Raw genomic sequence first — 26905 nt, forward strand, 5'->3', positions numbered from 1 at the left:
AAAAAAAACAAAACAATGAATCTTTAAAGTTTCCTTGACAGGATACAAGTAATTGATCGAAGTATAGCAGGTTGCGCGCGCAGCCGTCGCCATATTGCTAACGGTAGTTGGCTAGCAGCGCTTGGAGAGCGTGCATACTGACAACGCCAGTCCACCCACTTCCTCCGCAAATTTAATTTGAATTGGATACTACTGCTTGTCATTGCTGCTTCCTCTGGACATGGCCAACCGAAATGTACAACAGGTGAACATGCACAGCACAAATTCTCCTCAGCCTGCGAGACGCGGTCCCGAGTCCCCAGCCATGGAGCAAAAAGCGCCGAACAAAGAAGGCCCGACGCCGCCTCCGCAGCAACCCGCCGCGGCCAGCCCAGCAGAAGCAGCCGGGGATGGAAGTGGGGAAGGCCCGGTGGAGATGATTCTGGACCTCGCGAGTTTTCGGAGGCCGGGGGAGAAGACGTTCACCCAGCGCTGTCGCCTTTTCGTCGGTAATATCCCAACAGATACTTCGGATGAAGATTTCAAAAAGCTGTTCGCTAAATACGGGAATGTGAACGAGGTTTTCATCAACCGAGACCGAGGATTCGGGTTCATTCGTCTAGTAAGTTCAAGCTTCGCTGAAGTCGTTTAAATTGTGCCACTGCAACGAAGAATGTGTTCTTCTTTTACCTGCCTGCTTCAGTGAACTAAATGCATAGTGTGTGGGCATACACTATTATACGGTCTCAATGCACGAAATTATTGTTAGCAAGTGTTAAGAATTGGGTTTAGGCCTTGTTAGGAACTGACAAACAACCCACAACAACCGTTTGTAGTTGTTTGTGATGTGCTGTAGTACGGTGGTGACACTCCATTATTTAGCCTACTTCAAATGTATTAACAATGTTGTAGTTGCTTACTTTGTATTGCAAGGACGTGGGGATGCTTTGGCAACAAAACATAGCCGGTAGGTTTTACACAGTGACTCTTAATTAAGTGTGATTGCAACAGTAATGAAATTTCACTTATCTGATACTGCTCCAAATGTTCTAGTTGATGCATGAGACCAGCAGCATGTAATCAAATGTAGGCTCCCGTTGCCACTCCCCCAAACAAAGGCGCTTCTGTTTAATGCGATGTGTGTACTAACGACCTCCAGGCCAACCAGAACCAGAGAAGATTGTTTTCAAGCACGCTTGATTTTGTCACTCCAGTCTGATCGGGCTTATGTAGTGTGAACTTGTCCAAGACTCACCAAGACTGAAATCTGAGAGTAACCTGCGAACAGCCAATGGGAGTTTATCTGAAGGGGGAAGAAACAGAGAATGAACTGGAAGAGAAGTTGCTTTAACATCAACAACTCCCACACACACAGTTTACATCAGTAGCGCTTGCTCCTCTCTTGAGAGGTTACTACAGTGTACAATTTCATTTGGAGGAATAAATCTCTTATAAAATAGTATAAAATGGTAACATGCTGGGGTCTGTCCACATAAGTACAGTAGAGTTCAAGTGCAATAAGTCTCATACACAATTATTTATCAGTGTTATCCATGTCATGTAACTTCAAAATACACTTGTAATGTAAGTGTAGACTAGTTTCTCTATGATGAAGCAAGAAATGATAAACACCTATTTTGCAATTGTATTTACAGGGAGCTGCTCTGGTAGTGCGTTGATGCCCCGTTTTGCTCAGTGTGAGCAGCTTTCACTAACCGTAGCTTTCAGTGACCGCAGATATCCTAACAAAAGTATGAAGTGTCAGGATTGGTAATCCATTTGATAGCGCTTACTGGAGATTCAATCAGGAGCGAGTACATGTCCAGGGAGCACTGGTTACTTAATGAGGTCATGGCACCACCTCTCTGCTGGGACACAGAAGGCATATCCATGAATATCAACTAAGTAGAATTTTTGAATGTATTCCGGACGCTTGATGGCAGGGAGCATTGCAGAATAATTCTTTGACATGATTCCACATATTTAACTTTTAATCAGATCTGATGAGGTCCTGGTGACATTTAATAGTCTAGTATACAGCATTATTGCCGTGTGTTTTCTCACCAAAAAGAGGCAGGACATGACTTTTGCTTAAAGTACCTGAATGTCTTTAACTTTGATCCTCTGTCTCCCAGGAAACGCGTACATTGGCAGAGATTGCCAAAGCTGAGTTGGACGGGACTGTTCTGAAGAACCGACCAATCAGGGTCCGCTTTGCTACGCATGGCTCTGCACTCACAGTGCGCAACCTGTCGCCCGCGGTAACGAATGAGCTGTTGGAAGAGGTATGGTGGACAAGAGCTTAGAAATGACATTCTGATAGTATTTCAGATCATAGATTCAACTGGAATGGGATTATTTGCTTTTGTTTCCATTTTCAGTGTTGATTTTATCAATTAGTTTTTTCCCCTATTATTGCCTGAGAGCAAACTCAAAGTCATTTGATGTCTTCTAGATTTCAGAATCAACTTTGTACTGTCCATTTTTGCTTCTTATCTCTGCTGCCATGTAAAATAGAGTTCTGTGAAGTGATGTTTAATCTACAAACCACCTTCAATCTGCAGGCATTTGCTCAGTTTGGGCCGGTGGAGCGGGCTGTCGTCGTGGTGGACGACCGTGGCCGGCCCACAGGGAGAGGCTTTGTGGAGTTTGCAAACAAACCAGCTGCACGCAAAGCCCTGGAGCGCTGTGCTGAGGGAGCGCTGCTGCTCACCACGTAAGAGGCAGGGTGGGATGGGTGGGTAGCAAATAGAATGAGCACACACACCGTGCTGTGTGGGTGCTCATATTTTGACAAGATGTTTGTGTGTATGATTGTGTGAGTTGGCTTGTCCAAACTGATATGTGCTGAAAATTGGTGTTCGACCAGTGTTCCAACTAGGGGTGCAACGGATCACAAAACTCACGGTTCGGATCGTATCACGGTTTTGAGTCACGGATCGGATCATTTTTCGGATCAGCAAAAAAAAAAAAAAGGGTTAAATGCACTTTAAAAGTAGGTAGGTAGCAACACAAAGTAACAAGCACTGTAAAACGAATGTAGCACTTTAGGACTATATTATATTATGTATGTTTGAATGTATAAATGTGATAACTGTTTTTGCTGTTCTTATTTTATATATTTTATTTACCTATGTATGTGTTTTTAGTATTGACGTATTGAAGACACATTGTAGTATTGAATTGAATTAATTTAAAAATGTGCTACTTTGGCTCTGATGCAGCCACCTCTCTCTGTCTGTAGCATGGATGGTCTGTAGTCTCCACTCTGTAGTCTCGCTCAATGTCCCGCCCACAGCACTATCTGATTGGTTACACGTCACAATTAATAGCCTATCAACACTGAAGGCTCTGCCACAGACAGGCAGAGAGACCGGAGCTTCTCTGAGCGGAGCTGTGTGTGAAGGGAAGGCAGCATATTGCCGAAGTTGAAATAAACATCACAATCTTGCGATCTATTTCAACAATGACAAGCATGCCCAGTTTCCCAGTTCCACCACTGAAAATGCCCGAAGTCAAGTCACAGCCTACGGGATTTCACTCAACGGAGGAGAGAGCGACGGCTTTTAAATCAGTCGCTCGTCCTTTTTTTTTCTTCCCTTACACAATCATTGCGCTTCAGAGTAAAACACAGCAGCATCTGTCTGTCTGTATCTTTTCACTGCAACTCTGCATCGAGACTTAGGGAATTATTACTTTAAAAAGTAACAGCGGCAGTAAAACTGTATTTCACACTATGATGGTTAAACTTTGCAATTAATCCGCGGTTCATATGCGTTCCGAACCATGGGGGCGGATCCGTACGGATCACGGATCAACTACGGTCCGTTACACCACTAGTTCCAACCATTCACTGAGTTTTGCCAAGTAGTTTCACCGTGTTGCTGCTCCCTTTAAAGTTGTTGCTACAAAAACTGTCATAATGTTGGTGTGGTTAGCTTGGCATCAACTGGAATAGTTCATCCCAAAATGATTATTTATCTCCTCATCCCCATGTCAATCAAAACTTTATTGAATTTCATCCGAAAACCAAACATGGAGCAAGTTCATCCATCTCAGCCTTCTTCAAAACCATTGAAGTTAACAGGGCCTCTCTCATATTTCTTATAACAGCTCGTGCATCAAAATAATAGTGTTTTGTAGACAAACAATTGCACGGTGGTTCCACAAGGTTGGAAGACTGTTTACAACTCGCCAGCCTATAGTGGAGGTTTTGGGGCAAGCACAGCAACAAGCATAGTGGAGAATTCTTGAATCGTTTACTCTGATCTCAGTCAGTGACATTTGCGTTTCGTAGATGTTGCTGCAGTAGCCTATGTCTCTCTCTTCATAATAGTGTTGTTTGTAACTCCGAGTGTTGTCCTCCCTTCCCCCAGCACCCCTCGTCCAGCCATTGTGGAGCCCGCAGAGCAGCTTGATGAGGAGGATGGACTGCCGGAGAAAATGCTGCAGAAAAATCCACAGTACCATAAGTAAGTAAAATGCCACGTCATAGACATCTTATGATATATAGACAAACATAGAGTTTTTATGCTTGCCAGTGTTGCCTCATCAAATGCAACATCATGAAATAAGCTGTAGGGATGATCGCCGATTCTTGATGTATTTGTCATTATTAAAATACTTGATTTATAATGATGATTCACCCACGCAACTACTCAAGCACACTTTATCCACACTTTTTATTGAATGTATCATTACATCACAATTGCAATAAATGAGATAAGAAATGTTTTATTGTTCTATGTCTAACTTATTTATCTGGTCACTCAGTACTCATGTTATCCGAGACTGTAAACTGGAAACATGGAACTAGCTAGTTTTCACTTATTTTGTGTGTAGTTCTGCTGTTTCAGAAAGGTATTAGTGAAGCCACACAACAAATCCAGGTCATCCTGAATAAATAAATCCTATGTTGTTGTTTTGTCCAGGGAGCGAGAGCAGCCACCACGTTTCGCCCAGCCGGGGACCTTTGAGTTTGAGTACTCGTCCCGCTGGAAAGCTCTGGATGAGATGGAGAAACAGCAGAGAGAGCAGGTGGACAGGAACATCAAAGAGGCCAAGGAGAAACTGGAGGCTGAGATGGAGGCGGCCAAACATGAACACCAGCTCATGTTAATGAGACAAGGTAGAGCCATGCCTGGGTTAGGGTTAGGGTTCAGTGTTCCCCCACAGGCAGTTTGGCACTTCCAACCTGTGTGTGTGGAGGGGGGCATACTGTTTGAAACAGTTGTTGTCTCTCTAGTCAAATGATGATGGACTTGACTGCCCATCACATGTTTAATAGTTGTTTTAATGAATTATTAGTTGTGTGTGTGTGTGTATTTATCCAAGTAGGCTGCATTTTTGTTGACATTTAATTTATTGAGCTCAGTATCTCACCGTAACTCACTCTGTAAGCTTATGGGGAAAGCATTGGCTAACTTCCCACTGCAATGTTAGCTGTCTGATGTGCGTCTATATGCACTGAATACCTCCAGTGCATATACATACCAGCGGTAGTCGAGAGCTCTGTCTGTTTGACCATATGCTGCGTCAAAGGTGCAATGGATTATGGTCATTATGATTCCATAAGAGAACTACATCGACCAGAATCATCATCATGAATTCCAGCTTGGTGCATCCCAGCACCTTAAATAGATGTAAAACAAATTGTTGGTTTGGTGGGCCGGCCAAATATAATAAATGAATATCAATTAGTTATGGGAATCATGAATATTGCCCCTTTCTCTTGTTCCTTACCGATAGTAGAATTGTTTGTCCTTGTTTCTTCCTTTTCTTCATTTGTCCTTCCCTCTGTCTGTTCTTCTCACTCATACTCTGTTGCTCGTTTCTCCCAGATCTGATGAGGCGTCAGGAGGAGCTGAGGAGACTGGAGGAGCTTCGCAACCAGGAGCTGCAGAAACGCAAGCAGATGGAGATGAGGTGTGTGTCCTGTCCTTGGTTAGACCATTATGACAGAATGAGGGAGCACCACTGCTGTTAGTCCGCTATTAACTTTAAACTGAGATTATCCTCCCAAATTGATGTTTTGTGTGCCTCACTAACTAGTGAAGCACACAATGGTTTTATTATAATTTTATCAAACAGTTTTGTCATTGTCATGTAGTTGTTGCAGAGCTGTCAAGTGATTGGCGTTTAAGATAGAATTCAGGCCATTTCATTTCCTGCTTTTATCTCTCTGTAGGCATGAGGAGGAGAGGAGGAGAAGAGAGGAGGAGATGATAAGACACAGGGAACAGGAGGACATGAGACGGCAGCCTGATGGCTTCAAACCAAACTATATGGACAGCGTGAGTACTGCCGGAATACATGCGTGCACACACACAAACAGACACACACACACACACACAAAGGCTGGTGAGTTATACTTGCACAGAAAAGGTGCTTCTTGTTTAATTTTGTATATGATTAAAACACATACCTATAATGAATGATTAAACCGCTTGTTAAGGTGGGGGGCGGTTCGTAACTTGATACCATTCACATACTTTTTACTCTGCTGTGGGCATCACCCTAACACGCACACAATTTTTGAATTTACACATACAAATCACTTGAAGCACATTACCTGGATGTACCAGAGATTTGTCCTGGTAAATTTGTACCACATTTAGAGCCAAATGGGCCTTGACCAATGGTTTATATTGCAGTATGTAGCAGTATCTTCTGCATGTTACACACTACTATCACCATTCACTTGATGGTCTCACAGTCTCCTATTACAAGAGTTGCCTTGTTTTTGTTTTGCTTTGTTTTGGGGGGGGAGGGGGTTCATCAGTTTTGAATTTTCAGTCAGATTGGGTTTAGTCAGGACATTCTTCTTGTTTACATGAGCTCAGTAGACTTCTTATTGGATTCTTTGGCTACATGTAAACCATGCCACTGTGGATTAATCGTATTTCCTAGACAAAATATTTAAGGGGAAAAGGGATTTTTAGCCTGCAGTACCACAGGAATGGTCTGCCCTGCAGTTAATATACCATTCACAGGACAAGTTGTTTGCTGCTTCATCCAGAAATGTTTCACTTTTATGAGAGTTAATGGATTGAAGTGATCTTTGAAAATGAAACACAGCAACTAAAGCTGTGAACCTTCCTCATATTAAGGATATGAGATATGATTCAGTTTATCCCAAAGAATTTGCTCTCTTCTATACCGACTCTGTTGTGTCTAGAGACCATCTGTTTTCCTTTTTTTAGGTTTTGTCTTAACAGTCCTGTATCCTATTGGTACAGCATCTCACCTATGTTCAGAATTCTGCTGTTTGAGAAAGTTACAATTCATAATATTTTATAAAACTTTTTAGTTATGGGGGTGAGATGTTTTTTTTGTGAGGTTGTCGAGGCACTTTTTGAATGGGGTTTAGTTGCCTTGATAATCATATAACATAATGCACGGAAGGCAATAACAGCTGCATCTACAAACAAAAAAATGAAAACATTACTTTTGCTGTGGTAGACAACAATATTCTATTAATTTATGCTGTTTTTAGTAGCCATAGGCATAGTTTCATAACTTTAGTGCTAGGGCTGACTCATGCGGTTCTTTTGTAGCCACCAACCGAATCACACTAATACTAATGAGCACTAAAATGTTAGAAAATTCAGTGCCATCATTTGATTTTTCTCTTGTTTTTTTGATCTGGTACTGTTCTATTGTCGCACTCCTCACAGCTAGTTGCTATGCTATGTTTGCATTCAGCTTTACTTGTGATTGGCAAAGCGACAGTGTGCTGTGCATTTAAATGTATTCATACTCCAACACTGCCAGTGATGGCCACACAAGTACGCATGACATTGTCTGCTATCTTGTTTGTACAAATTTTCTTCAGATAGTGTTGACATTATTAGGTTGCCTCAATTGTATTAATGCTAGATTAGACCATTTTCTATGCCTTGTTTCACTTTGTTTTAGCACTGTCTTGTCAAGGAAACGTTAACCAAGGCAACATGATCATTATGACTCAAGACAAATGCCATCTACTGTTCCTCTTACTGAAACAAGCCGCCGCTACTCTCTGATCGCATTTACCTCTGGCAGCTAAAGCTGTGATGACCCAGCCAAGCCAGGAAGTAGCCAAGCAGTGGGAGACCCTATTAACTCTGACCCGAGAATGTCTCACCAAGATGCTTTATTTAAAAATAAAAATAAAAACATGGGTTGAAAGCTGATTTATTTTGTTGATATTCATACTCAAAATCTCCAAGCGATACCCAGCCCTACTTTACTATTACATTCTAAATGCAGTATTTACAATACAATACCATGCCAGCAGTCACTTCTCTATTAAAGTAACCTGTGATATTTTCATATAAACAGATGTCCCTTTTACTGCGCTCTAACGTTAACTGATGTAAAACAACAGTTATTTAACCTATACCCAGTTCATGAATGCTTTTAGATTTGCTGTTCTTAACTCAGAGTTTGGTAGCTCTTTCCTGGGAAAAATCCTCTGCCGCACAGGAAGTAATGTGTTGTCCGTTTCCGGCAGCAGCAACAGCGATTTGTTTGAAATAAGTTGAAGAAGAACTGGGTAGCATGAGCAGCTGTAGCCACCATGGCTGAACAGACAAAGAAAAGGGCGCCACCTACAGAAACACAAACTGCATCAACTGAAACTCCAAGGAAAAACAAGAGAACAACAAAGGAAAGTGATCATTTTCAAGCCAAAAGTAAAGTGAACATCCGCGTTGCCTTTCCAAGATGAAAAGCTCTCCAAGATGAGAAGTGATGGGGAGGGGCGATGCAGATATTTCTCTTTTTCTTTTGGGCTGGCGGGTCTCCCTATCGTTTATGAGCTGTCATCTACATTGAGTAATTTCATTATGTTGGGCCAGTGCCGACATTGAGTTGAACACGTTTGAGATATATATGTAGTGTAGATATTACCATCTTTGTAGACATGACTTATGCCCAAGTCGACACCAGAAGTAACTCAGTGTTGTTTTAGTTGTCTGTCTGTCAGAACGGAAACCCTCATTTTAAATCAAGCTGCTCCCATTTCATAGACTTTTAAACCATTTAAATATCAGTATTTTAGGTGTATTTTCTCTATTAACCAGACAATAGCTGAGTATGATCCAATCTCTTCATGGTCACCCTCTGAAAAATGAAAAAAAATAATTTCCGTATTGCTTTTGTTTCAATTATAAATATTCATCATGGACCAATGAGTGAACATTCCTATTTTTTTTTTTTATATCTATTTTAATATTACTTCCTCTGGTAGCTTTTACAATCTCATTTTTCCTAAGCAGAGCTTACTATAAAAAAAAAATCACTGAAATAGCGATTCCCCAAAGTAAAGAAATAATAACTTGTAGGCTATGCCGCTCTTATCAGAATGCTGTTGTGTTTGTTGCATCAGGGGAAAGTTTGTCTTGTTCCATGCCCTTGCCTTCAAGTTAAATTAAGTATTGAACAACTTTAGTGTTGATTGTTTACAGCCTACACATATCAATATTTGATTTGTATTTGTACCAAATAGGCATATTTACCCAAAACAGTGATCTCAATTTCTGCTGGCTTTCTATCATTTTCAACAGGTTAATGTTGGGTACTTACAACAGAATCTCAGCAGACTCCATTACTGGCTCACATAGCTCAGTCTTTGTAATTGCAGCGGTTCATCTAAAACTCCTTTGTTGTTGAATATATATGAACTGTGCCACAATCTCATGTTTATCATGACAAATGTTATTGTGGCCTTCCAATATCGTGCTGAATAACAGTACTCTATCGCCCAAGCCTAGTTATTAGTAAACTTTAATTTCTCATATCGTTAACAGATTTGGGCAAAGTGGTTGCTGGATAAGTTTAACAAAAACATAAAAGCATGAAGTTCTTGATGTGTCTTAACTTGCAGAATGAGTTAGCCACTCAGTGTCTTGATCCTGTTCAAGTATTTGCAAGGGTAAAGGCACATCTCAAGTTTTTACAATATTGACCTCATCTGTTCTGTAGGATTTGATTTAGTCAGAAATAGGATGAGTACATTTTTTGTGAATCTATCAGTGCCTTATCTCTAATCCCATGTGTGCATGCCAGTAGATGTTGGTGTGAGATATGTTGCTGATGTATATGTAATAACTTTTCTCCTCTATTCTTCTACTGTGTTGAGAGGTCCTGCTGGAGTCTGCATCTTGATTGTTAGACCAACGCGTTTCGGCTTGTGGCCTTCATCAGGGTCTGATGAAGGCCACAAGCCGAAACGCGTTGGTCTATCAATAAAGTTGTTATATATACTACAAGTGTTGCTGGAGTTTTGACCTTTTTAGACCTTTTTCCCTTCTCCATGCACCTCGGAAGTAGATGAAGTTGTGCCAGAAACCCCTACTCGGAGTCTGCATCTTGCACATTACTTACAGAGGGATGCACACACCTAGGACCTAGAGTTTAAATTCATATCTTGTGTGTACACACACCCTATTCACAATTCAAATAGATGAAGAGCACAAAAAGAAAACTGTATAACAGACATAGAATGAGAAGTTTGTGTTCTTATGTTGTGAATTCAAATCATCTATATTGTTTTCCACTGTACATCAGTTTTACTGAATGTATAAATAACATCAGTGTGCTTCATGTTTGGTTTTAATTTAATCACTTGCCAACACTTATAATGGCACATATTCAAACAGACACTGAGTGTTGTAATGGAAGCACTCTGGTACACAGTTGTAATAGTAAAGGACATTGACTGAAAATTGTGCCAATCCTCCCTCTTTAGACATGCATTTGAATTCTTGAATTCAAACTGTTCAACTTAAAGAGAAACTAAACACCAAACCCAAATCTGTGTAAAGCCTGACATCTAATGGTTAAAAGCATGCTACTGAAACTGCCATCTGCTATTGGGTGATCTTTGGTGCCAGGTGATGTCACCACCTGTACTCTATAGAAGGTGACCTCACCTGGCGCCAAAGATCAACCAATAGCAGATGGCAGTTTCAGTAGCATGCTTTTTACCATTAGATGTCAGGCTTTACACAGATATGGGTTTGGTGTTAAGTTACTCTTTAAAAGCAAATCAATTTAACTAATGCAATGTTTTTGATTGGAACCCAGGACTTGCTGACAACATCTCCCCATTAATCCTCCCTCTATAAAACCTTGTGGTTGAGTTTTAGAATTCTTGAGTTATGTTATATTTCTTGCAAGTACAAGGCTTAGAATAAGTAACCTTTAGCCTTTTTAATGTGTTATATGATGTATCAAACTTCTCATTGTTATCCATCAATTAAAGTAAATGTATACTTTTTCTAGCACTTAAAAAATGTGTATAGTTTTTTAAAGTATATATATCATAAGATTTTTGTTTGTTCAGTTATTTTGTTCATTTGCCCATGAAGAAGTGGGTGGGTGCGCGCGCATGTATGCGTGTGTGTGTTTGTGCCTGGTTTCTGTGGTGTGATTTATGTGCTTTGGTTTACCACTGATAAGAATTGGCACGCACCTGAATGAAAACAGTATATTTTAACATTTCAGTTAGTTAACTAAAGATTTTGAAGTTTGTGTTTCAACATTTCCTCTAATGTGTATGTGTTACACGTAAACTGTAGAAGTAATATCTTTTTGAGTAGCAGAATTACTTTGAAAGATTGGACAAAAGTGACAAAGGCATTGTCTATTGTACTATTGTAAGGAAGTCACTGATTGCTATTGCCTACTGAAAATGCATAACACTCTATTCTCTACAGGGACAGACTCATGCTGCTTCCCCAACCCTTCAGTCACCCACCATTACTCCAATACTCCAACTGTCCAAACTCTCCAAAGAACAAATTTTGTTTTCAATACTCAGATTTGGCAGTGAAATATTCCCACTCTAAAGTGCGATACAACTCTGAACATTGAACAGCCTCTCAACTGATCTATTTTAAACGTAACAATTTCAATTTAAAATTGGTATAACTACCACAAACAAACAATACTATCTCAGAGAACACTGGTAGCCTCTACTGGCTTCAACACTGCATTTTACATTGTGTGACACCAGGTCGGATTTGGCGGGATTTGCTGGATTGCTTTACAAAACAGGAACTGTTTTTACTTTGCAAATAATACCCAACTTTACTCCAGTTCCACTATTCTAACTGCATAGTTTGAACTTTACGTTGGCTTAACTGATTAGAATGCATATTAGCTGTTATCAAGGGCTGCTATAGACATTTAACCTTCTTCATGCTCAACACAGGCTGAGTGATACCGGGGGGTGGGGACAAGTAGCATCCTCTTTGCAACAGGAACCAATGGGTTTGTGGTAAATGTTGTCTTAATTTTCATAAACTCAAAATGCTACATCAGGGTTTCTGCGGGTCCTTAAAAAGTCTGAAAAAGTGTTCAGTTTTGTTTTAATGTAAGGATTTAAATGGTATTAAAATGTTTGAAATACATTTTAGTTTTCGTTTATCAAAATAAAATTTGACCATATAGGCGTAGTTAATTTATGTAGATTTCTGTTAAGGGTGATCGGTGATTTAGAGTGCCAGTGGAACCTTTTAAATTGACTATAAACACAGGCAGAGAGCATTAGCAGAGCACATACAGGCAGCAAGCTAACAGATCAGGTCAACATGTCAGTTTGTTGATTCAGTGGCAAGCTAGCTTGCGAACCATAGCTGGTTAAAGGAAGTTGACTCGCGTTATTGAATGTGGAAGTGCAAATTCCTAAGGTGATGGCTAGAGGGCAGCAAGTAAACATTGTCGTATGTGTGTTTGTTATTGAAATCGTCCTTTGGCCAGTTTTCCATAGAAATATACTGTAACGTTAAAATGGGGATGATGCCCCTCGACTGATAATAGCCCCTTCTCTGTTTTCTGTCTTCACCCTACATTACTGAGATTTGACAGCTCCTGATTGTGAGCTAAGCTGCAGTTGTATGTTAGGTGAGATAGGCCTCGTTTTCATTGCATCAGCTTTATTAAAGCATTTGGACGTCATGTCCCTAAACCGAAGTTGCTATTTTGTGTAATTTTGTTTATGCTGTAATTGATAGTTTCAGCTGTGTTAAATTGGGAAGTCGTCATCTATCCCACACTTTTTGCTTGGGATTCATTTTTGAATATCTGTCTTAGATTACATTCCTGGTAGCATTAAAGAGCTTTAAATTTGACTTTCTGGAACCTGCAGAAACCCTGCACATGTAGCACCTTAAAAGGATAAGGCTGGTGTTTTTAATGCATTTCTTACCATCAACAAATCCTATGAAAATAACAAAATCAGCAATGAATTTGTTTTGCTAACAAGTCTTGTCCATGTATCCGGTGCCCAATGCAGCCATGTCCCAGCAGCTATAGAACTCCATTGTATTAAAAAAAAACAATTAAAAACATGTCACAGAGCCATGCCGTTGCTCTGGGCAGCATATTTCATCATCACGATGCACCGGGCCGGCCGACTTTTCGCTCAAACAACTTAATAAGCCGACTGTAAACACGTTTTGCGATCTCAGGAAAGTAGCACTGAAAATAGTCCCCGTCGTAATGAAGAATTTGTTCCCATTTGATTTGGTAATAACCACAAGCCTGAATTTTCATGGTAACAGTTAGCGATTTTTAAAATTGAAACTATGTTGCTATGAGCTGTATTTAAAGGTTTTTAGCTTACAATTGGAGCCAATGACTTCCAGTTTGAAGGCTAAAAAGGGAACATGGGAAGCCGGAAAGTAATGGGAATAGAGGAAATGCATTGTTGATATTGTTATTTTCATAGGGTTTTTGACGGTAAGGAATTTATTTAATAACACCAGCGTTATCCTTTAATTTATCTATAGACCACTTAAGTAAAATACAAGAAGGCACACTTTGGTGCTTTATCCCCTTTTCCTCCACATACCTATTTATTTATTTCTAGGCCTTTGTTGTAGGTCTAGTAATGTCCTGCTGAGATTAGCCTTGAGATGTTTACAGAGTAACTAAACCCCAAACCTTAGATGCTAAATCTAATGGTAAAAAGCATGCTGTTGATATTGCCATCTGCTATTGGCTGGTCTTTGGTATCAAGTGATGTCACCACCTGCTGTACTCTATAGAAAGGTGACATCACCTTGCACCAAAGATCAGCCAATAGCAGATGGCAATATCAGCAGCATGCTTTATATCATTAGATGTCAGGCTTTACACAGATATGGGTTTGGTGTTTAGTTACTCTTTTAAAATAGTAGCAGCAGTAGTTTTGTTTTTTGTTTTTTTTTTAAGATGCCTTTATGTGAAGTTATGCAGCCTAATGCACTTACATGTCATGGGCTTGAAGGTGGATTTAACTGCTATTTCTGATATTATTCTAGTATTGTAATTTTGTTTACTGGGAGTCTTATTATTAGTTAAAGCATATTTTGCTTTGTTTTGCTGAGTGGACCTTAATGGAACCAACAATGCAAGTTTTCCCTAATGGCTGACTGTTAATATTTCTTCTGTTACTTTTATTGTACAGCACTTTTCATTATTATTATTATTATTATTATTATTATTGAATGGCTGATGTGAGGTAAATGAGTCACTGTGAGGAAGCTGAATGATTGAGATGAGTCAATGTGAAGGTGAGTGAGTAAATGTATATTTACTGTTGTGAATAAAATAACATTTACCATTCAACAGGTAAGTACACATAGGTTAGCATCACAGTATTTACAGTAACTATTTTAAATAACTAATTGAGTATCACAATTGTATATTGGTTAGATTCTGTTCTTGAGATTCCATTTTGTTACTATATCATAATCTTTATTTCAATATATTCTACCTTCACAACGAAGAGAGTAAATTACTCAGACTGTCATTCTAGTGAGGTTGTAACAGCCTCTGCACCATTTCTATTACTTCAAAACATGTCTTCTCTGATTATAATACCACAGGCATCAGCTATACGTCACCACTATTAGTGAGCAAGATGGTGTCCATGTATACATTAGTGATCAAATCAAAATGCAGAAGACCCATGACACAGCCAGGTGTTAAGTGGGTCTGAGATGTTAAATTGAATTTCTCCATTTGGATCATTAACGTACAGCTGGTTTCACAGACTTGGATTAAGCATTGTCTAGATGAGTTTGTTTCATCAGAAATAATTCTATTAAATTTTAGTCCCGAGCCAGGCTCAATCCAGGTCAGTGAAATCATTCATTATTGCATTTTATACACCTTGTATGTTTACTGGATTGTGTGTGAGAGAGAGAAATGTTTCGGTGTAGCGATTTTCCAACATTTGTGTGTCGTGTTGGAATGAATTGTATCCCTTGTGTAATATTGTGTGTATGTGAAAAAATGTATGAATGGATAACACAGCATCTCCTTATTGTTTTCCTCTGTGTGTATGTACTAACTGAGATTGTGACATTGCTTTGACTTTGGGCTGGGTCTAGAACCCGATATAATGAATGGTGTAAGCTTTAACAACATTTCATGAATTACCAACTGTGGATGAAATGGCCTTCTTGCCCTTCTGGGCTGGCTAATTTCATAAGGTACATTTGCAGGCACAATTCCATCCAGCTATTGATTTACTATAGCCTCGTACTCACCTTAATTTACTAACGAGTTTTGCATTTTGATTGCAATCAGGGATGGGAATTTTTCCACCCAGCTAGTCTGTGACCAGTAAATTAACGGACCAGGCAGGCTGATGGAAAATGTTGCTCACTTGCCAGAGTTTGAATAGAGGCCAAGTGAGATAGCATGGTGAAAGTGCCCCACTGGGTTACTGGCCAAACCTTAAGTTCCATCCCTGATTAAGAGTCTCAATCATATTCCCACAGAGCCATGGAGCGGCTAACATACCTATCATGAGTACTGTGTGTGAGCGTGTGTGTTGAACATTAGGCTATCTGCTGAAGAACTTTTCTTTAGGAGAGTTTGGTTCTGAAGGTTCTTCTTCACTTCTTCCAGAGGGAACAGGAAATGAGAATGGGTGAGCTGGGCCCTCGTGGAGCCATTAATATGGGAGGTAGGGGCATGACCGTATAAGGACTGGTCACTACTGACAAAAACCACATAAAATGAGTGCTTTAATGTCACTTTTTTTTTACTGAAATGGGTCTTGGATCCCAAGCGGCTCCATTTCAACCAAATGTATCGGCAAGTGTAATTCTTGTTGAATGTGTAGTGGATTTCCTGTTAATTTTCCATGTGTATTTTGACATCCTTTTTTGATGTGAAATGGAGTCACTTGGGATTGAAAGACGAGAAAACTGAAAATATGGCACATTATAGCACAATGCAATATCTGTACTTAAAATATACAGTAGAGCACAGAGTCTGTACTGTACTGGGTCTGTGTTGTGGGGGTGGGGTTTCATATTTTAGGTAATGTCTGGCCCCTGAGCTCTCATCCTGAGTTGTTCGCAGATCTAAATCAAGTGGATAGGGAGGTGCAGGGGCTGGATGTGGCCCGCTGCCTGCCAGCTGCCTGTAAATAGCTCCTAAATGACTTCTGAAAACGTGAATGATGCCTGGTAATAGGTCACAGGAGGTAAAGACAAATTTCAGACCACTTTTATCAGGATTGCAAATGGCGTATTCCACAAAGCTCATCAGATCATTGATCTGCTGACAGTGCAGGGTGATTGGCTAGGGGCCGGAGCCAGGCAGGGACATAGTCTGTGATGCTAGAACTGGGACTGACTGTGGGAGGTTCATGGTGGTTCTTCACCATATCAAGATTATAACCCAGGACTGCACATCACCACTCTAAACAAAACTGCTATGGAATGTTTTATTTGTATTTTATTTAATCTGTAGTACAAACTATAATGAGACACTCTTCCTGCTGGAGACGATACATGCAGTGAAGTGCGGTTTCATATATGTTTGACCCTATGTGAATAATTTTGTGTGTGTGTGTGTAGGGGGGTGTAAGTTGGTTTGAAAATGTGGCTCAAGTAATTTTCTCTCTTGCTTTTATATCGACAGTTCTTGGTCTTTTGTGCGATATTTGAAGTGGGGTTCGTTCCCTAAAACATCTTTCATCCTTGGCTTTTCTGTCTGCTGCAGTTAGTTTCTTTTTAATACAGTGCTTTTTACCAGGTCTTACTATGTGATTGTGTTTGAGTACGCGATTGTGTGTGTGCATCTATAACGCTATTTGCGTGTGTGTGTATACATATCGAGAAATAGTCCATGCCAGTCTAACCACTTATTAGATTGTAATCTTACAGTTAATTGCAGTATAGGCAGTGTAATGTGATAAGCAAAAAGTGTGCAAGTGTGTGTGTTGTACACATGTACCTGTGTTTACACATTGGGATACACTGAGCCAATACTGAGGATCGGTATTATGCTATTGTTGGCTTAAAACACTGGATCATATTGAAAAATGGGAACATTATAATGGGATCTGATCCACTGATTTTGAAATGTTTTCTGCCTAAAACATGCTGTGAATATGTAGTGTATTATGCTGTTAAAATTGTAAAGGCTATATAGCAAATTGGACTTAAAACTAAGACTATAATTCAGTCATGTTGCTGGCTTTATTTGAGGAACAATGTCAAAAAAAAAAATTCTCGGTGGACCTCTATCATAGTGTTTTATTACCTGTAAATTTACATACATCATCATACAAATTTAATAGAATCATTTTCAGCTATCTTAACATCAACTTTAAACGTCAGGCTTTGGTGTCAGTTCCTCAGAATCAAAGAGCAAGGTCTTCTTTCAAGAGCCAGCATTTTGCACAGACGCTCATCAATCACACAGGGAGAAATCCCTCCTATAAGAGGCAGAGAGAACAATTTCTCCACTGACAGTAGCCTCAATAGACCAGAATGCAGTGTATTTTGAGCAGTGCGACTCTTTGTTTTTCTCAACTGGAAAAACTCTGCTCTCGCAATCACCATTCCTCTCTCCTACATATAAAAGCCACAGCTGAAAGCAACAAGTTCAGGCCCATTTTCTGGGGATTGTCAAGAGGCATTCTTGGAAACGCAGGAAATCTGTAAGTGGAGTAGATGGTTCAGTTAGTGATGCAGGTTGAGGGAAAGTGGATACATCAAAAAAGTAACCCCTGAAATGCATTGAACATCACATATTGATATATACAGTATAACAGTGTAAGAATATCTGAGGGTGGATTTTTCCTTAAAATCTGTACCAGGCAAGACTTGTATGTAATGCACCCTTTTTATCAGCTTAAATCATTACGTGGAGCTGTAACAGAAGAGCATCCCATCCCCACTAATTGAGATGCCATTTCCCAAAATGAAATTCTAGGGTCAGGTATGGACATTGGCAGGAAATGTCTACCCATGGGAAGTGACGAATTGTAACTTAAGAGTGGAATCGTAACTTCAGAGTGAAATCCAAACTGTTTCTTAAACAGCAGCCAGTCTTTTGCCTCTCTCATCCCTTTGGTATCTTTTGTATAAAGCATCAAAACATGAGCATGGTGTGTGCATTTTACGTTACATGATTTCTGGGTTTTGAAGTTCAGTTTAAAACAATTCCCTCTTGCTGCCAGCTGCTAGTGCAGCTTTAAGTGTGGTTATTAAGGAGAAAAATGTATCTGAATAGAAAAGGCACTCGGTAGCATCCGATAAAAGCAGTGTACTCTAATCAGTATCTGCATTAGAAAGAGACATCGGTGAATCCCTGTTTACAGGCTTCTCATACATGGTCAGTCTACTCGAACATGTTAACATGCTAGTGTGAATGGCTTGGCTTACTATTGATGGTTTGAGACTGTTTTCCATGCTAGTGTTAAAGACAGCTGGTTTGTTTTGTAGCTCAGTACTGGTGCTAATGGCTATATTTGTTCATTCAATAGTGTTCTATGTCCTTACAATGCAAAACTTGATTGCATCGCAATGATGAAAAAGTCAGATTTGTTCTTGTAACAATGTTTTACTCTTTCTTGAATCTAAATGTATTCTAGTTCTGTTCAGTAGTGGAAGAGGTCTGTCGCTTGGGTTTGTGTTTGATTGGGATAGAACTGACAATTTCTATGCAGGTCTATCCATCTTTTGTTAAGGTCCATGGTTGTTGCTTTCCAACAACTCTATTTGCTCTATGATAAAGGTGATGTGCAATCCTAGGTTTAGCTAGTAAAAAGAAGTGGTCGTTGGTGCTGGCCTCAAATCTTAGGTGTCAATGGGTGAACCTCTCAAAGTCTGCTCACTCTAATAATTACTCAACCTGCTGTCTCTGTCTATTCTATATCTGTAAAATGTCATCTCTAAAATCTGTCTTCTGTACAGCATCTATTAACTATTTTAGCTTAACGTTGGTTTTTGGTTGTGTAGAGATAATATATTTATTCTTTGAATGAAATTCAACTGACAATAGCAAATTTAAGGAGAGTACATTTTACTAAACACCAAACCCAAATCTGTGTAAAGCCTGACATCTAATGGTAAAAAGCATGCTACTGAAATTGCCATCTGCTATTGGCTCATCTTTGATGCCAGGTGATGTCACCACCTGTTATAGAAGGTGAACACACTGGCACCAAAGATTAGCCAATAGCAGATGGCAATTTCAGTAGCATACTTTTTACCATTAGATGCCAGGCTTTACACAGATATGGGTTTGGAGTTTAGTTTCTCTTAAAAGTAGTAGCAGTAGTAGTTTTTACATATAATTAATGCCATAGTACTCATCACATGACTGACAATCATTTTAGCTGTTGACCAAAAGCCAACGTTAACTTGCATTTTGAACGTATTAATATTAGTTCTACCGTTCATCTGCCACAGTTCTTACGGGGCATTGGGTGCGTTAGATTTCTCCATCCCGAGTGACCAACCCATGCTCCGTTGTTTTGCGTGTAGATGGCTATAATCCAGCCTCTGCAGGGGCCAGTGGTAACCAGGGTCCCCCTCAAATGATGGGCATGGGCATGAGTGGAAGGGGCGGAGCCATGGGCCCAGAGGGAACTCCAAAAATGGGCGCACCATTGATGTCAGAGAACGGAGCCATGGTAATGTATGCGCTGAAATAAATTGCGCTCATTATCTCTATTCCTTACATTCTCAATATTAAAACAGCTTGTGCATAGTTTCTATTCATAGTATTAATTTGGACTCCCTCAAACCCAATTTCGCAGAATTAGTCTGGCTAAAAAGTAATTTATTCACTAGAATTTGAACATAGGCTCTTACAAGCTCAAGCAAAAAATTCTATAATGCAGACACGCCATATCCGGTTTAAGTCTCTAATCTGACTAGACACTGGAGCCATAACTAATAGACACATTCCTCTCGCCCTCCTCTGTCTGCTCGGTCCACTTCACTTCGTTGTTTTCTTGGATGATGACAACTTTGAAAAATCCTTCTCTCATTCCTCTTCTGAACACATTGTGTTCATTACTGACCCCTAAATATGCCCCAGTGCCACCACGCACATAATAAAATCTCTTTCGTTCTCACACTGTCCCCTCCCTTTTTTTAATGCCGCCCCTGCAATACTGCAGCGAAACGATCGATACCCGCAAGGTGGACCAGTGGGGGCCCGACCAGGGGTGGAGTCCCCTCAGCAACAGCAGCAGCAGCAACAGCAGCAGCAACAGCAACAACAGCAGCAGTCGCCGGCGGGCCCTCCTGTTGGAGGGGCCCCAGGATTTGGCAGGGGCAATCCAATTGGGGGAAACTTTGATGGCCCCAATAACAAGCGCCGCAGATACTAACTACACTCTGTTCAGGGATGTGTTTTTTTCCCCAGGTTTAGAACACACAGCTCTCATAGATTTTTATTGAAGAATCTCATGTTACTGGCCCAACCCACTAATATTTCCTGCTTTTATGTTGGCCTAATTCCCAGTCACATCCCTGCTAATCAGGTCTGTTAGCTGAAAATCTGATCTGTTTTTTTTCCTTCTCCATTGTAACCTGAGTTGTCAGTGGGGACGTGTTTTGTGACTTGATCGAGTAAGCTACATGCCAATGCTTTGTATGGACACTGCTCTGCAATGTTTATATACAATATTTTTCACAGCATATGTTACTGCATTTCTATTTTCTGAATTATGTATTTTTTGTCCTTGGTTGTGTGTGCTGAATATTGAGTGTGCAAACATTTGTTTTGTAGCATGTCAAGCAAGGCCTTTGTAGTTGCACATTTGTGCCATTGTAATGGCTGTCATTCGCTTAGATACGCTGGATTGAGCTGCTCCACATGTAGCTTATATCAGATTAGATATCTATTAGAATCTCCAACATGGTTAGCTGTGAATATTGTAAAATAGTCCTATAACAAAAAATAGTTTCCGTAATCAAATCTCCTTAACATTTCTCTTGCGTTTGGTTGTAGCTCTCATTAGTGACTAGTGGAATATTTTGGTTCTTCCATTTATTAAAAGACCTTTTTTTTTAACTCCCATCATCCCATCATGTCCTCAGTGAATGTTTCTGCGGCTACAGTGCATCCTGTATTTGACGGTTACCTAAGACGAATAAAGAATTTGTTGGAAGTTGTTTCTGTTTCTGATATAAAGGATTGTCTAATTTTTCATATAGACAGTGAATTAACCTGATTCTGCTAAAAGAGAACTTCTCTTCTCTCAACCACCCCACCCTCATCCCCAATAGACCTAAACCTATAGTCCATTTTTTGGTCACTTTAGATTGCCAGGAACTTTTGTAATGGTCTAAAATGGTGTGTGTAAGTAGAGTAAATGGGTGAAAATATATTTTTTCTGGTGAGGGTTAATTTACCTGTTCAAGTCAAGTCTCAAAGGACTTTACAGAGAACACGCCTACCTAGATCTAACTAATCAATCATAAAACAAAATGAAACAAAGAAACGATACAAAGCACAGGACACAAAATAGCATAACCGACACTACCAAACTTAGACCCTCAGCGAAGACGATGAAAAACTCTTAAGAAAACTTGTACAAATGATTTGTCTGGAGAGGAGTACATCTTTGTCCATGGTATTTGTGTTGGAGCCCAAACATCTGTGTAAAGTGTGTATGTGTATGTATGGGGGTGCTCAACCATCTGTGCTTATTGCATCTAAACAAATATACATTAAATATGGACCTGGCTGTCTTTGCGTGGTTGACCATACTAGCTGTCTACATATCATTGGAGCTGAGAGGTGTCCTATGCCCTGACCAGGGATCATGGATGCTAAAGAATAGTTTTGTACCAGGTAAATAATTTCATTTATTTCTCCTGTATCTTTGTGTCATGAAACACACACAATGTGCCTATGTAGGATTATTGTCACTGTCCTGCAGAAACTGTTTTGGCAGCCAGCCTTCCTCTCCCCCACGTGTATCAAGTGTTTCATGAACCTGGGATCAAGCCAAATCATTGCTAATGCATTGTGAAATGTCACAAATTGCATGGACATCAATGGGAACATCAACCAGTTTTCCCTCAATGACTGAAAAGTTGACTTTGTGGAGATGTGTTTCTACAGGACATTGGCATTATTCTGAATTACAACCTATTGATGAATACCTGTCTGGTGTAGCTTTTCAAATAATGTGAAGTGTGTGAGCAAAACTGGCAGTGTAGAGATGTGAGTGTGTGTGGGGGGGGGAAGGGGTGTGTGAGTGCAAGCATGAGCGCAAGAAACGAATGTATAACTGAAATTTGTTTAGAAGGGATTTAGACTTCATAAATGGTGTGTGTGCGTTCCAGTTTGACAAGAATTGACACTTTGCTGAAAGTAGACCATAGATTGAGTTAAATTCTTTATGATGCTTTTGCTGGGGGGCATAAGGAGATCTTTATTTCTTATCTAGGTGATATTACTGCCTTTAAGGCTGTTCAAGTATCTGGAAAGTAAAAGCTGTTTGTAGACTTAATTCATTAGTATTGGATAAACAGTCAACTGCTTGTTCTTTGATTTCATCCAGTTCAGGACTCTTCAAGCTCTCAGAGGCCAAGGAACATAGTACCAAGCTTTGGTGGCCCTTAACAAAATTCTGTTTGTGGCCCCAAAACACTCCAGTCATCACTACCAAATTACAACTACCCTTAACAATAATAATAATTCCATCATGTGGCCCTTTTTCGCATTTGTGGCCTTAAACGACAGCATAGAATGTTTATGCCACCTGCTATCTCTGGTGCCAAGGGTAACAATATAAAAAACACAGTGCTTTAGCAAAGGTTTTAATGCTGCTCTGCAGGGCCTGACTGTTTGAGGACTAATTCACTGGTAAGGTGGTGGGGTTATATGCTTCAAAATATAGCATATAGCAAAGGCTAGAGTTGCCCAACCGTTTTCATTCTGGAAGCCAAATATGGGAAAATCTGATCTCATCCTGAAGCTAATGCTCATCTAAATATTGTACTACTCTTCTCATGTGGGGATCTGAAAGAAACAGACCTGTGACCCATTTTGGGTTTCAATCAATAATTGAAAATATACTGGCTTGGTGGAAAAAGAAATGTCAGAGGAGAGAACAAGACCATGCCACAGGCAAGGGTGGTGGGAAAAGTAGCTGTGATGTAGACCTTGCTTCAATTAATGTTCATGCAGTCTGGTCAGGAGTCAGTGGTGTTGTGAATGGTGATAGCTAATTTTTGAACAAGGTAGGATTTGCCCGAGAAGACTAGCAGCGCAGTCTTGTCAAGGTTTAGCTTGAGCTGGTGGGGAGACATCCAATTGGAGATTAAAATGAGAGGCAAGTTGAGAGGTCAGAGGATGGAAAACAAAGGTTATTAGCAAAGCAATGTTATGTGAAGTTGTGGGATGTGATGAGCCCTGGGGAAACCCAGTGGAAAGGGTATGTGGAGGTGACAAAGACCCAGAGATCCACAGGTCAGCAACGATTGGACAGGTTTAAAAAGGATGTGGACCAAAGAGATGGCAACAGCTGCTGAAGGTAGCAGTGTTACAGAGGATGCCTTGAACTCACACTGGGGAGACACTTGACATCAGACAGTTTAATTCTTGAATCTTGAATCTTGATTCTGTCCGCGGAACAGTGGACCAACTTTTTTGAGATGGAATGGGAGTTTACTAATGTTTTGTGAATTTGGGAAAGGCCTACCATTGTGTTCCCCGGAGTATCCTGTTTCAGGTGCTGCAGGAGTATCAGGTGCTGCTACGAGCCAATTAGTCCCCATACACTATCTAAGAGTTAAAGCTGTGTATTTTGTTCTTGGCATGAAGTCAAGTTCGTTCAACATGGGCATTGGACTCCAACATGGATGTGCCTTGTCCCTCCTTCATTCGTGATATTCATTGACAGGATATCAAAGCAGCCAAAGTCTGGAGAGTGTCCGGTTCAGTGACGTTAGAGTGGCATCTTTGCTGTATGCAGATGATGTCATCCTTCTGGCTTCACCAAACTGTGATTCCCAGTGTGCATTGGAGCGGTTTGCAGCTGAGTGTGATGCAGTCACGATGAGGGTCAGCACCTCCTAGCCTTAGGCCATGGTTCTCTCCCGCAAAAAGGTGGCCTGTCCCATCCCAGAGAGGGGTGAGCAACTAGGAGGAGATGGAGGAAGTTGTCAGGGAAAAGGACGTCTGGGCTGCTCTAATCACCCTGTTGCCACTGCAACCCTGACCCCGATAAGCGTCTACAGAATGGATAAATGAATGAACATTAGATGGGTCAAGGGTTAGGAGTAGAGGAGTCATTAGCTGGCTTGAAGACAGATGGTACATAGGCCAAATGTCAGGGAGGTGATCATCGTCAAAAAGGGAGTAGATCAGCAGTGATTTTGAAGGAGGGGATGGGATAATCGGAGAAAGCAGTAGATCTGTTGGAAATTATTGTAAGGACCTCATCTAGGGAAAGACATTAAGCTAGAGACGGTGTGGTTGGAGGAGTCAGTGAGGCATGGGTGTCAGTTGGATATGACCAGGTATAGTACTTGCCATACTTTAACCTGAGTCCAAATTTGATCTTGTAGTTTTTGTCTTTGTAACGGAGAGCAAAAACCTTGGAAAAATTGGGGTCATTCCATGTCAAATCACACGCCATGACACCCACCATCTCAGACTGCTCTGAAACCTGTTGTTAGAAACCAGCAAGTTTCTAACAATAGGTATTCGTGCAACATTATTTGGTAGACATACAAGTTGGTCTTAGAGAAACCAAGCTACTTGACTACACCCAAGTTTGACACTTTAATTGGATTGGATTCTTATAATATTCAGTAAATATAGTACCCAACATCCAATTGTACCATAGTAATTCGTGTTAATGATTCTGATAAACGGAATTCAAATAAATGGTCAAAATCCACCCACAGATCACCCCGAACCAGGTCAATACCACCTTATCAGACAGTATATAACATTAGTTCTTCATGCTTGACAAGTAGTATGAAGCTGGGCCTTGGATTATTGCTTCCTCAATATAGGGATTTCAAAATTTTGGTGGCAAATTATATTAGATGCACGGATTTTAGTGAATTGACGCCCCTGTTATGAGGAATGTACTGTATGTTGTCAGTCTTTTTTAAGATGACAAAAGGAAAGTGGAAAATGAGAATAGTTTCAACGGTTGATTTACCAGCTGAGATGGATCCAGAGAAAAAGAGGAGAAGAGAGATGGAAAGAGCTGGGTAATCTGATGAACCAGATTTGTGCCACTTTCTCTTGGCAAACTGAAAGTGCCTCATACTGTAGTTGGGGTTGTTACTTGTTACTGCTTGTTAAGTTTGATAGTGTAGATCTTATGGGAAATGAGAGTTGAGCTGCAGAGTGTTACAGGATATACCTTTTTAAAAATGTCTTCTTTCTCTCCTCTCGTAGGTCCCCTCTTCATACAGCCTGCAGCGATGAGGCCAAGGAATAGGTGAACCCTAATACACACACACACACACACACAGCCAGTCTACACAAGAATAAGAATGGGGAGAGGACATCACATTTCAATTCTCAGACTTTCATTACTGTCATAATATTGTAAAAATGATGTGAGCCTAATTTATTTTTATAACCCCATTTAGTTTCATTTGTTCAAAAATGCAATTTACAGGTACATTCCAACATCTTTACACCATACTTTTTCTCACACACAAACCATGTCTTTATATATTTATGATTCCACCATATCAGGTAAGTCTTCAACGCCAGTGTTGCATCTACATTAAATAAAGATGATTTATAAAACCTCAGTCGTTGTTGATGCCTCTGATTTCTGAACTTCTGAAATAACATTATTGATGATTGATATAAATGATTCACTGTTAAGAGTTGGGACTAAATCACCTTTTTTCAGAATCAATTGTTTATACAACAATGCAAAAGATTTTTCTTTCGTATGGTAAAATTGAATAGATTTCCGTTCCCATTTACATTAAATTTGAAATAATTGGAAGGGAACATCCCCAACTGACATGTTACAGTGTCATCCAAAGGTAAATTCAAGTATTTTAGCTGTATCAAAGATGTGATTTTTCAGGATTTTAGTTACCTTTGGTTGCCTGAAAGAACCAGACATGGCTAAAATGTAGCATGAAAGGACCCCTTGTGTCTGAAATACTTCATGCAGTTTTTGTGCCCTGAGTTCACTTGAAGATGTATGCACTTGGTAAACTTATTGTTTGTGCCAATACTTCAATATGTACCCTATTTCATATTATAAGGGCATTCTCTTTTTTTTTTTCATTTTCAATATTTCCCAGCCTCCTGATCCTCCTTTTGGGCCATGCTGTTACGACTCTTGATTCCCTCTACCGCTCAGCTTTACGCTTTATCACTAACCATCGCTGTGTCCTGTATCAGAAATTACACTGGAACTCACTAGCCACCAGACGATTGGTGGCACTTTTTTATGTATAAAGCCCTTATCGGTAAACTGCCTTCTTATTGACCACACTCCAATTTGCCAGCAATGCCTACAGTTGAAGATCACAATCCTGCATTCTTCTTAAAGTTCTCAGAACAAGAACTGTTTTTGGTGAAAAAGGCATTTGATTATTTTGCCCCCTGGTCCTGGAACAGTCTCTAGTCAAAGCTCCAGCTCAACCATTTTATTCCCCTAAATCAGTTAAAACAAATTATCCACAGTCTT

At 40.1% G+C, this 26905-nt stretch overlaps 1 protein-coding gene across 5 annotated transcripts; it reads left to right on the forward strand.

Annotated features, from left to right (window-relative positions):
* Positions 1–125: 125 nt before the first annotated feature.
* pspc1 (paraspeckle component 1) lies at positions 126–26610 on the forward strand. 5 transcript variants are annotated; one of them, XM_071544306.1, is made up of 10 exons: positions 126–601; positions 2115–2264; positions 2544–2695; positions 4356–4451; positions 4911–5107; positions 5820–5904; positions 6167–6272; positions 15868–15925; positions 19746–19894; positions 20387–21632. In XM_071544306.1, exons 1-10 carry the CDS (start codon positions 221–223, stop codon positions 20597–20599), a joined length of 1587 nt encoding a protein of 528 aa, XP_071400407.1. In that variant the 5' UTR covers positions 126–220; the 3' UTR covers positions 20600–21632. The 5 variants fall into 5 exon arrangements, 4 of the variants coding, with proteins under 4 accessions (XP_071400407.1, XP_071400410.1, XP_071400409.1 ...); XR_011696869.1 differs by lacking the exon at positions 15868–15925 and having other exon boundaries at positions 20387–20523; XM_071544309.1 differs by lacking the exons at positions 15868–15925; positions 19746–19894; positions 20387–21632 and adding exons at positions 25642–25684; positions 26517–26610.
* The last annotated feature ends 295 nt before the right edge of the window (positions 26611–26905 follow it).

Source organism: Centroberyx affinis, unplaced genomic scaffold (genome assembly GCF_046629955.1).
Source record: "Centroberyx affinis isolate AG114_WGS23_722 - 3 ecotype Tasmania unplaced genomic scaffold, CSIRO-AGI_Caff_v1 ptg004517l_1, whole genome shotgun sequence".
Classification (NCBI taxonomy): Eukaryota; Metazoa; Chordata; class Actinopteri; order Beryciformes; family Berycidae; genus Centroberyx; species Centroberyx affinis.

Excerpts from the sequence above, each read along its gene's own strand:
- pspc1 (XM_071544306.1), top strand. The coding sequence starts at position 221 with ATGGCCAACCGAAATGTACAACAGGTGAACATGCACAGCACAAATTCT. Across the intron at positions 4,452-4,910 it reads AAAAATCCACAGTACCATAA|GGAGCGAGAGCAGCCACCAC; the intron begins GTAAGTAAAATG and ends TGTTTTGTCCAG. Across the intron at positions 15,926-19,745 it reads TGGAGCCATTAATATGGGAG|ATGGCTATAATCCAGCCTCT; the intron begins GTAGGGGCATGA and ends TTTTGCGTGTAG.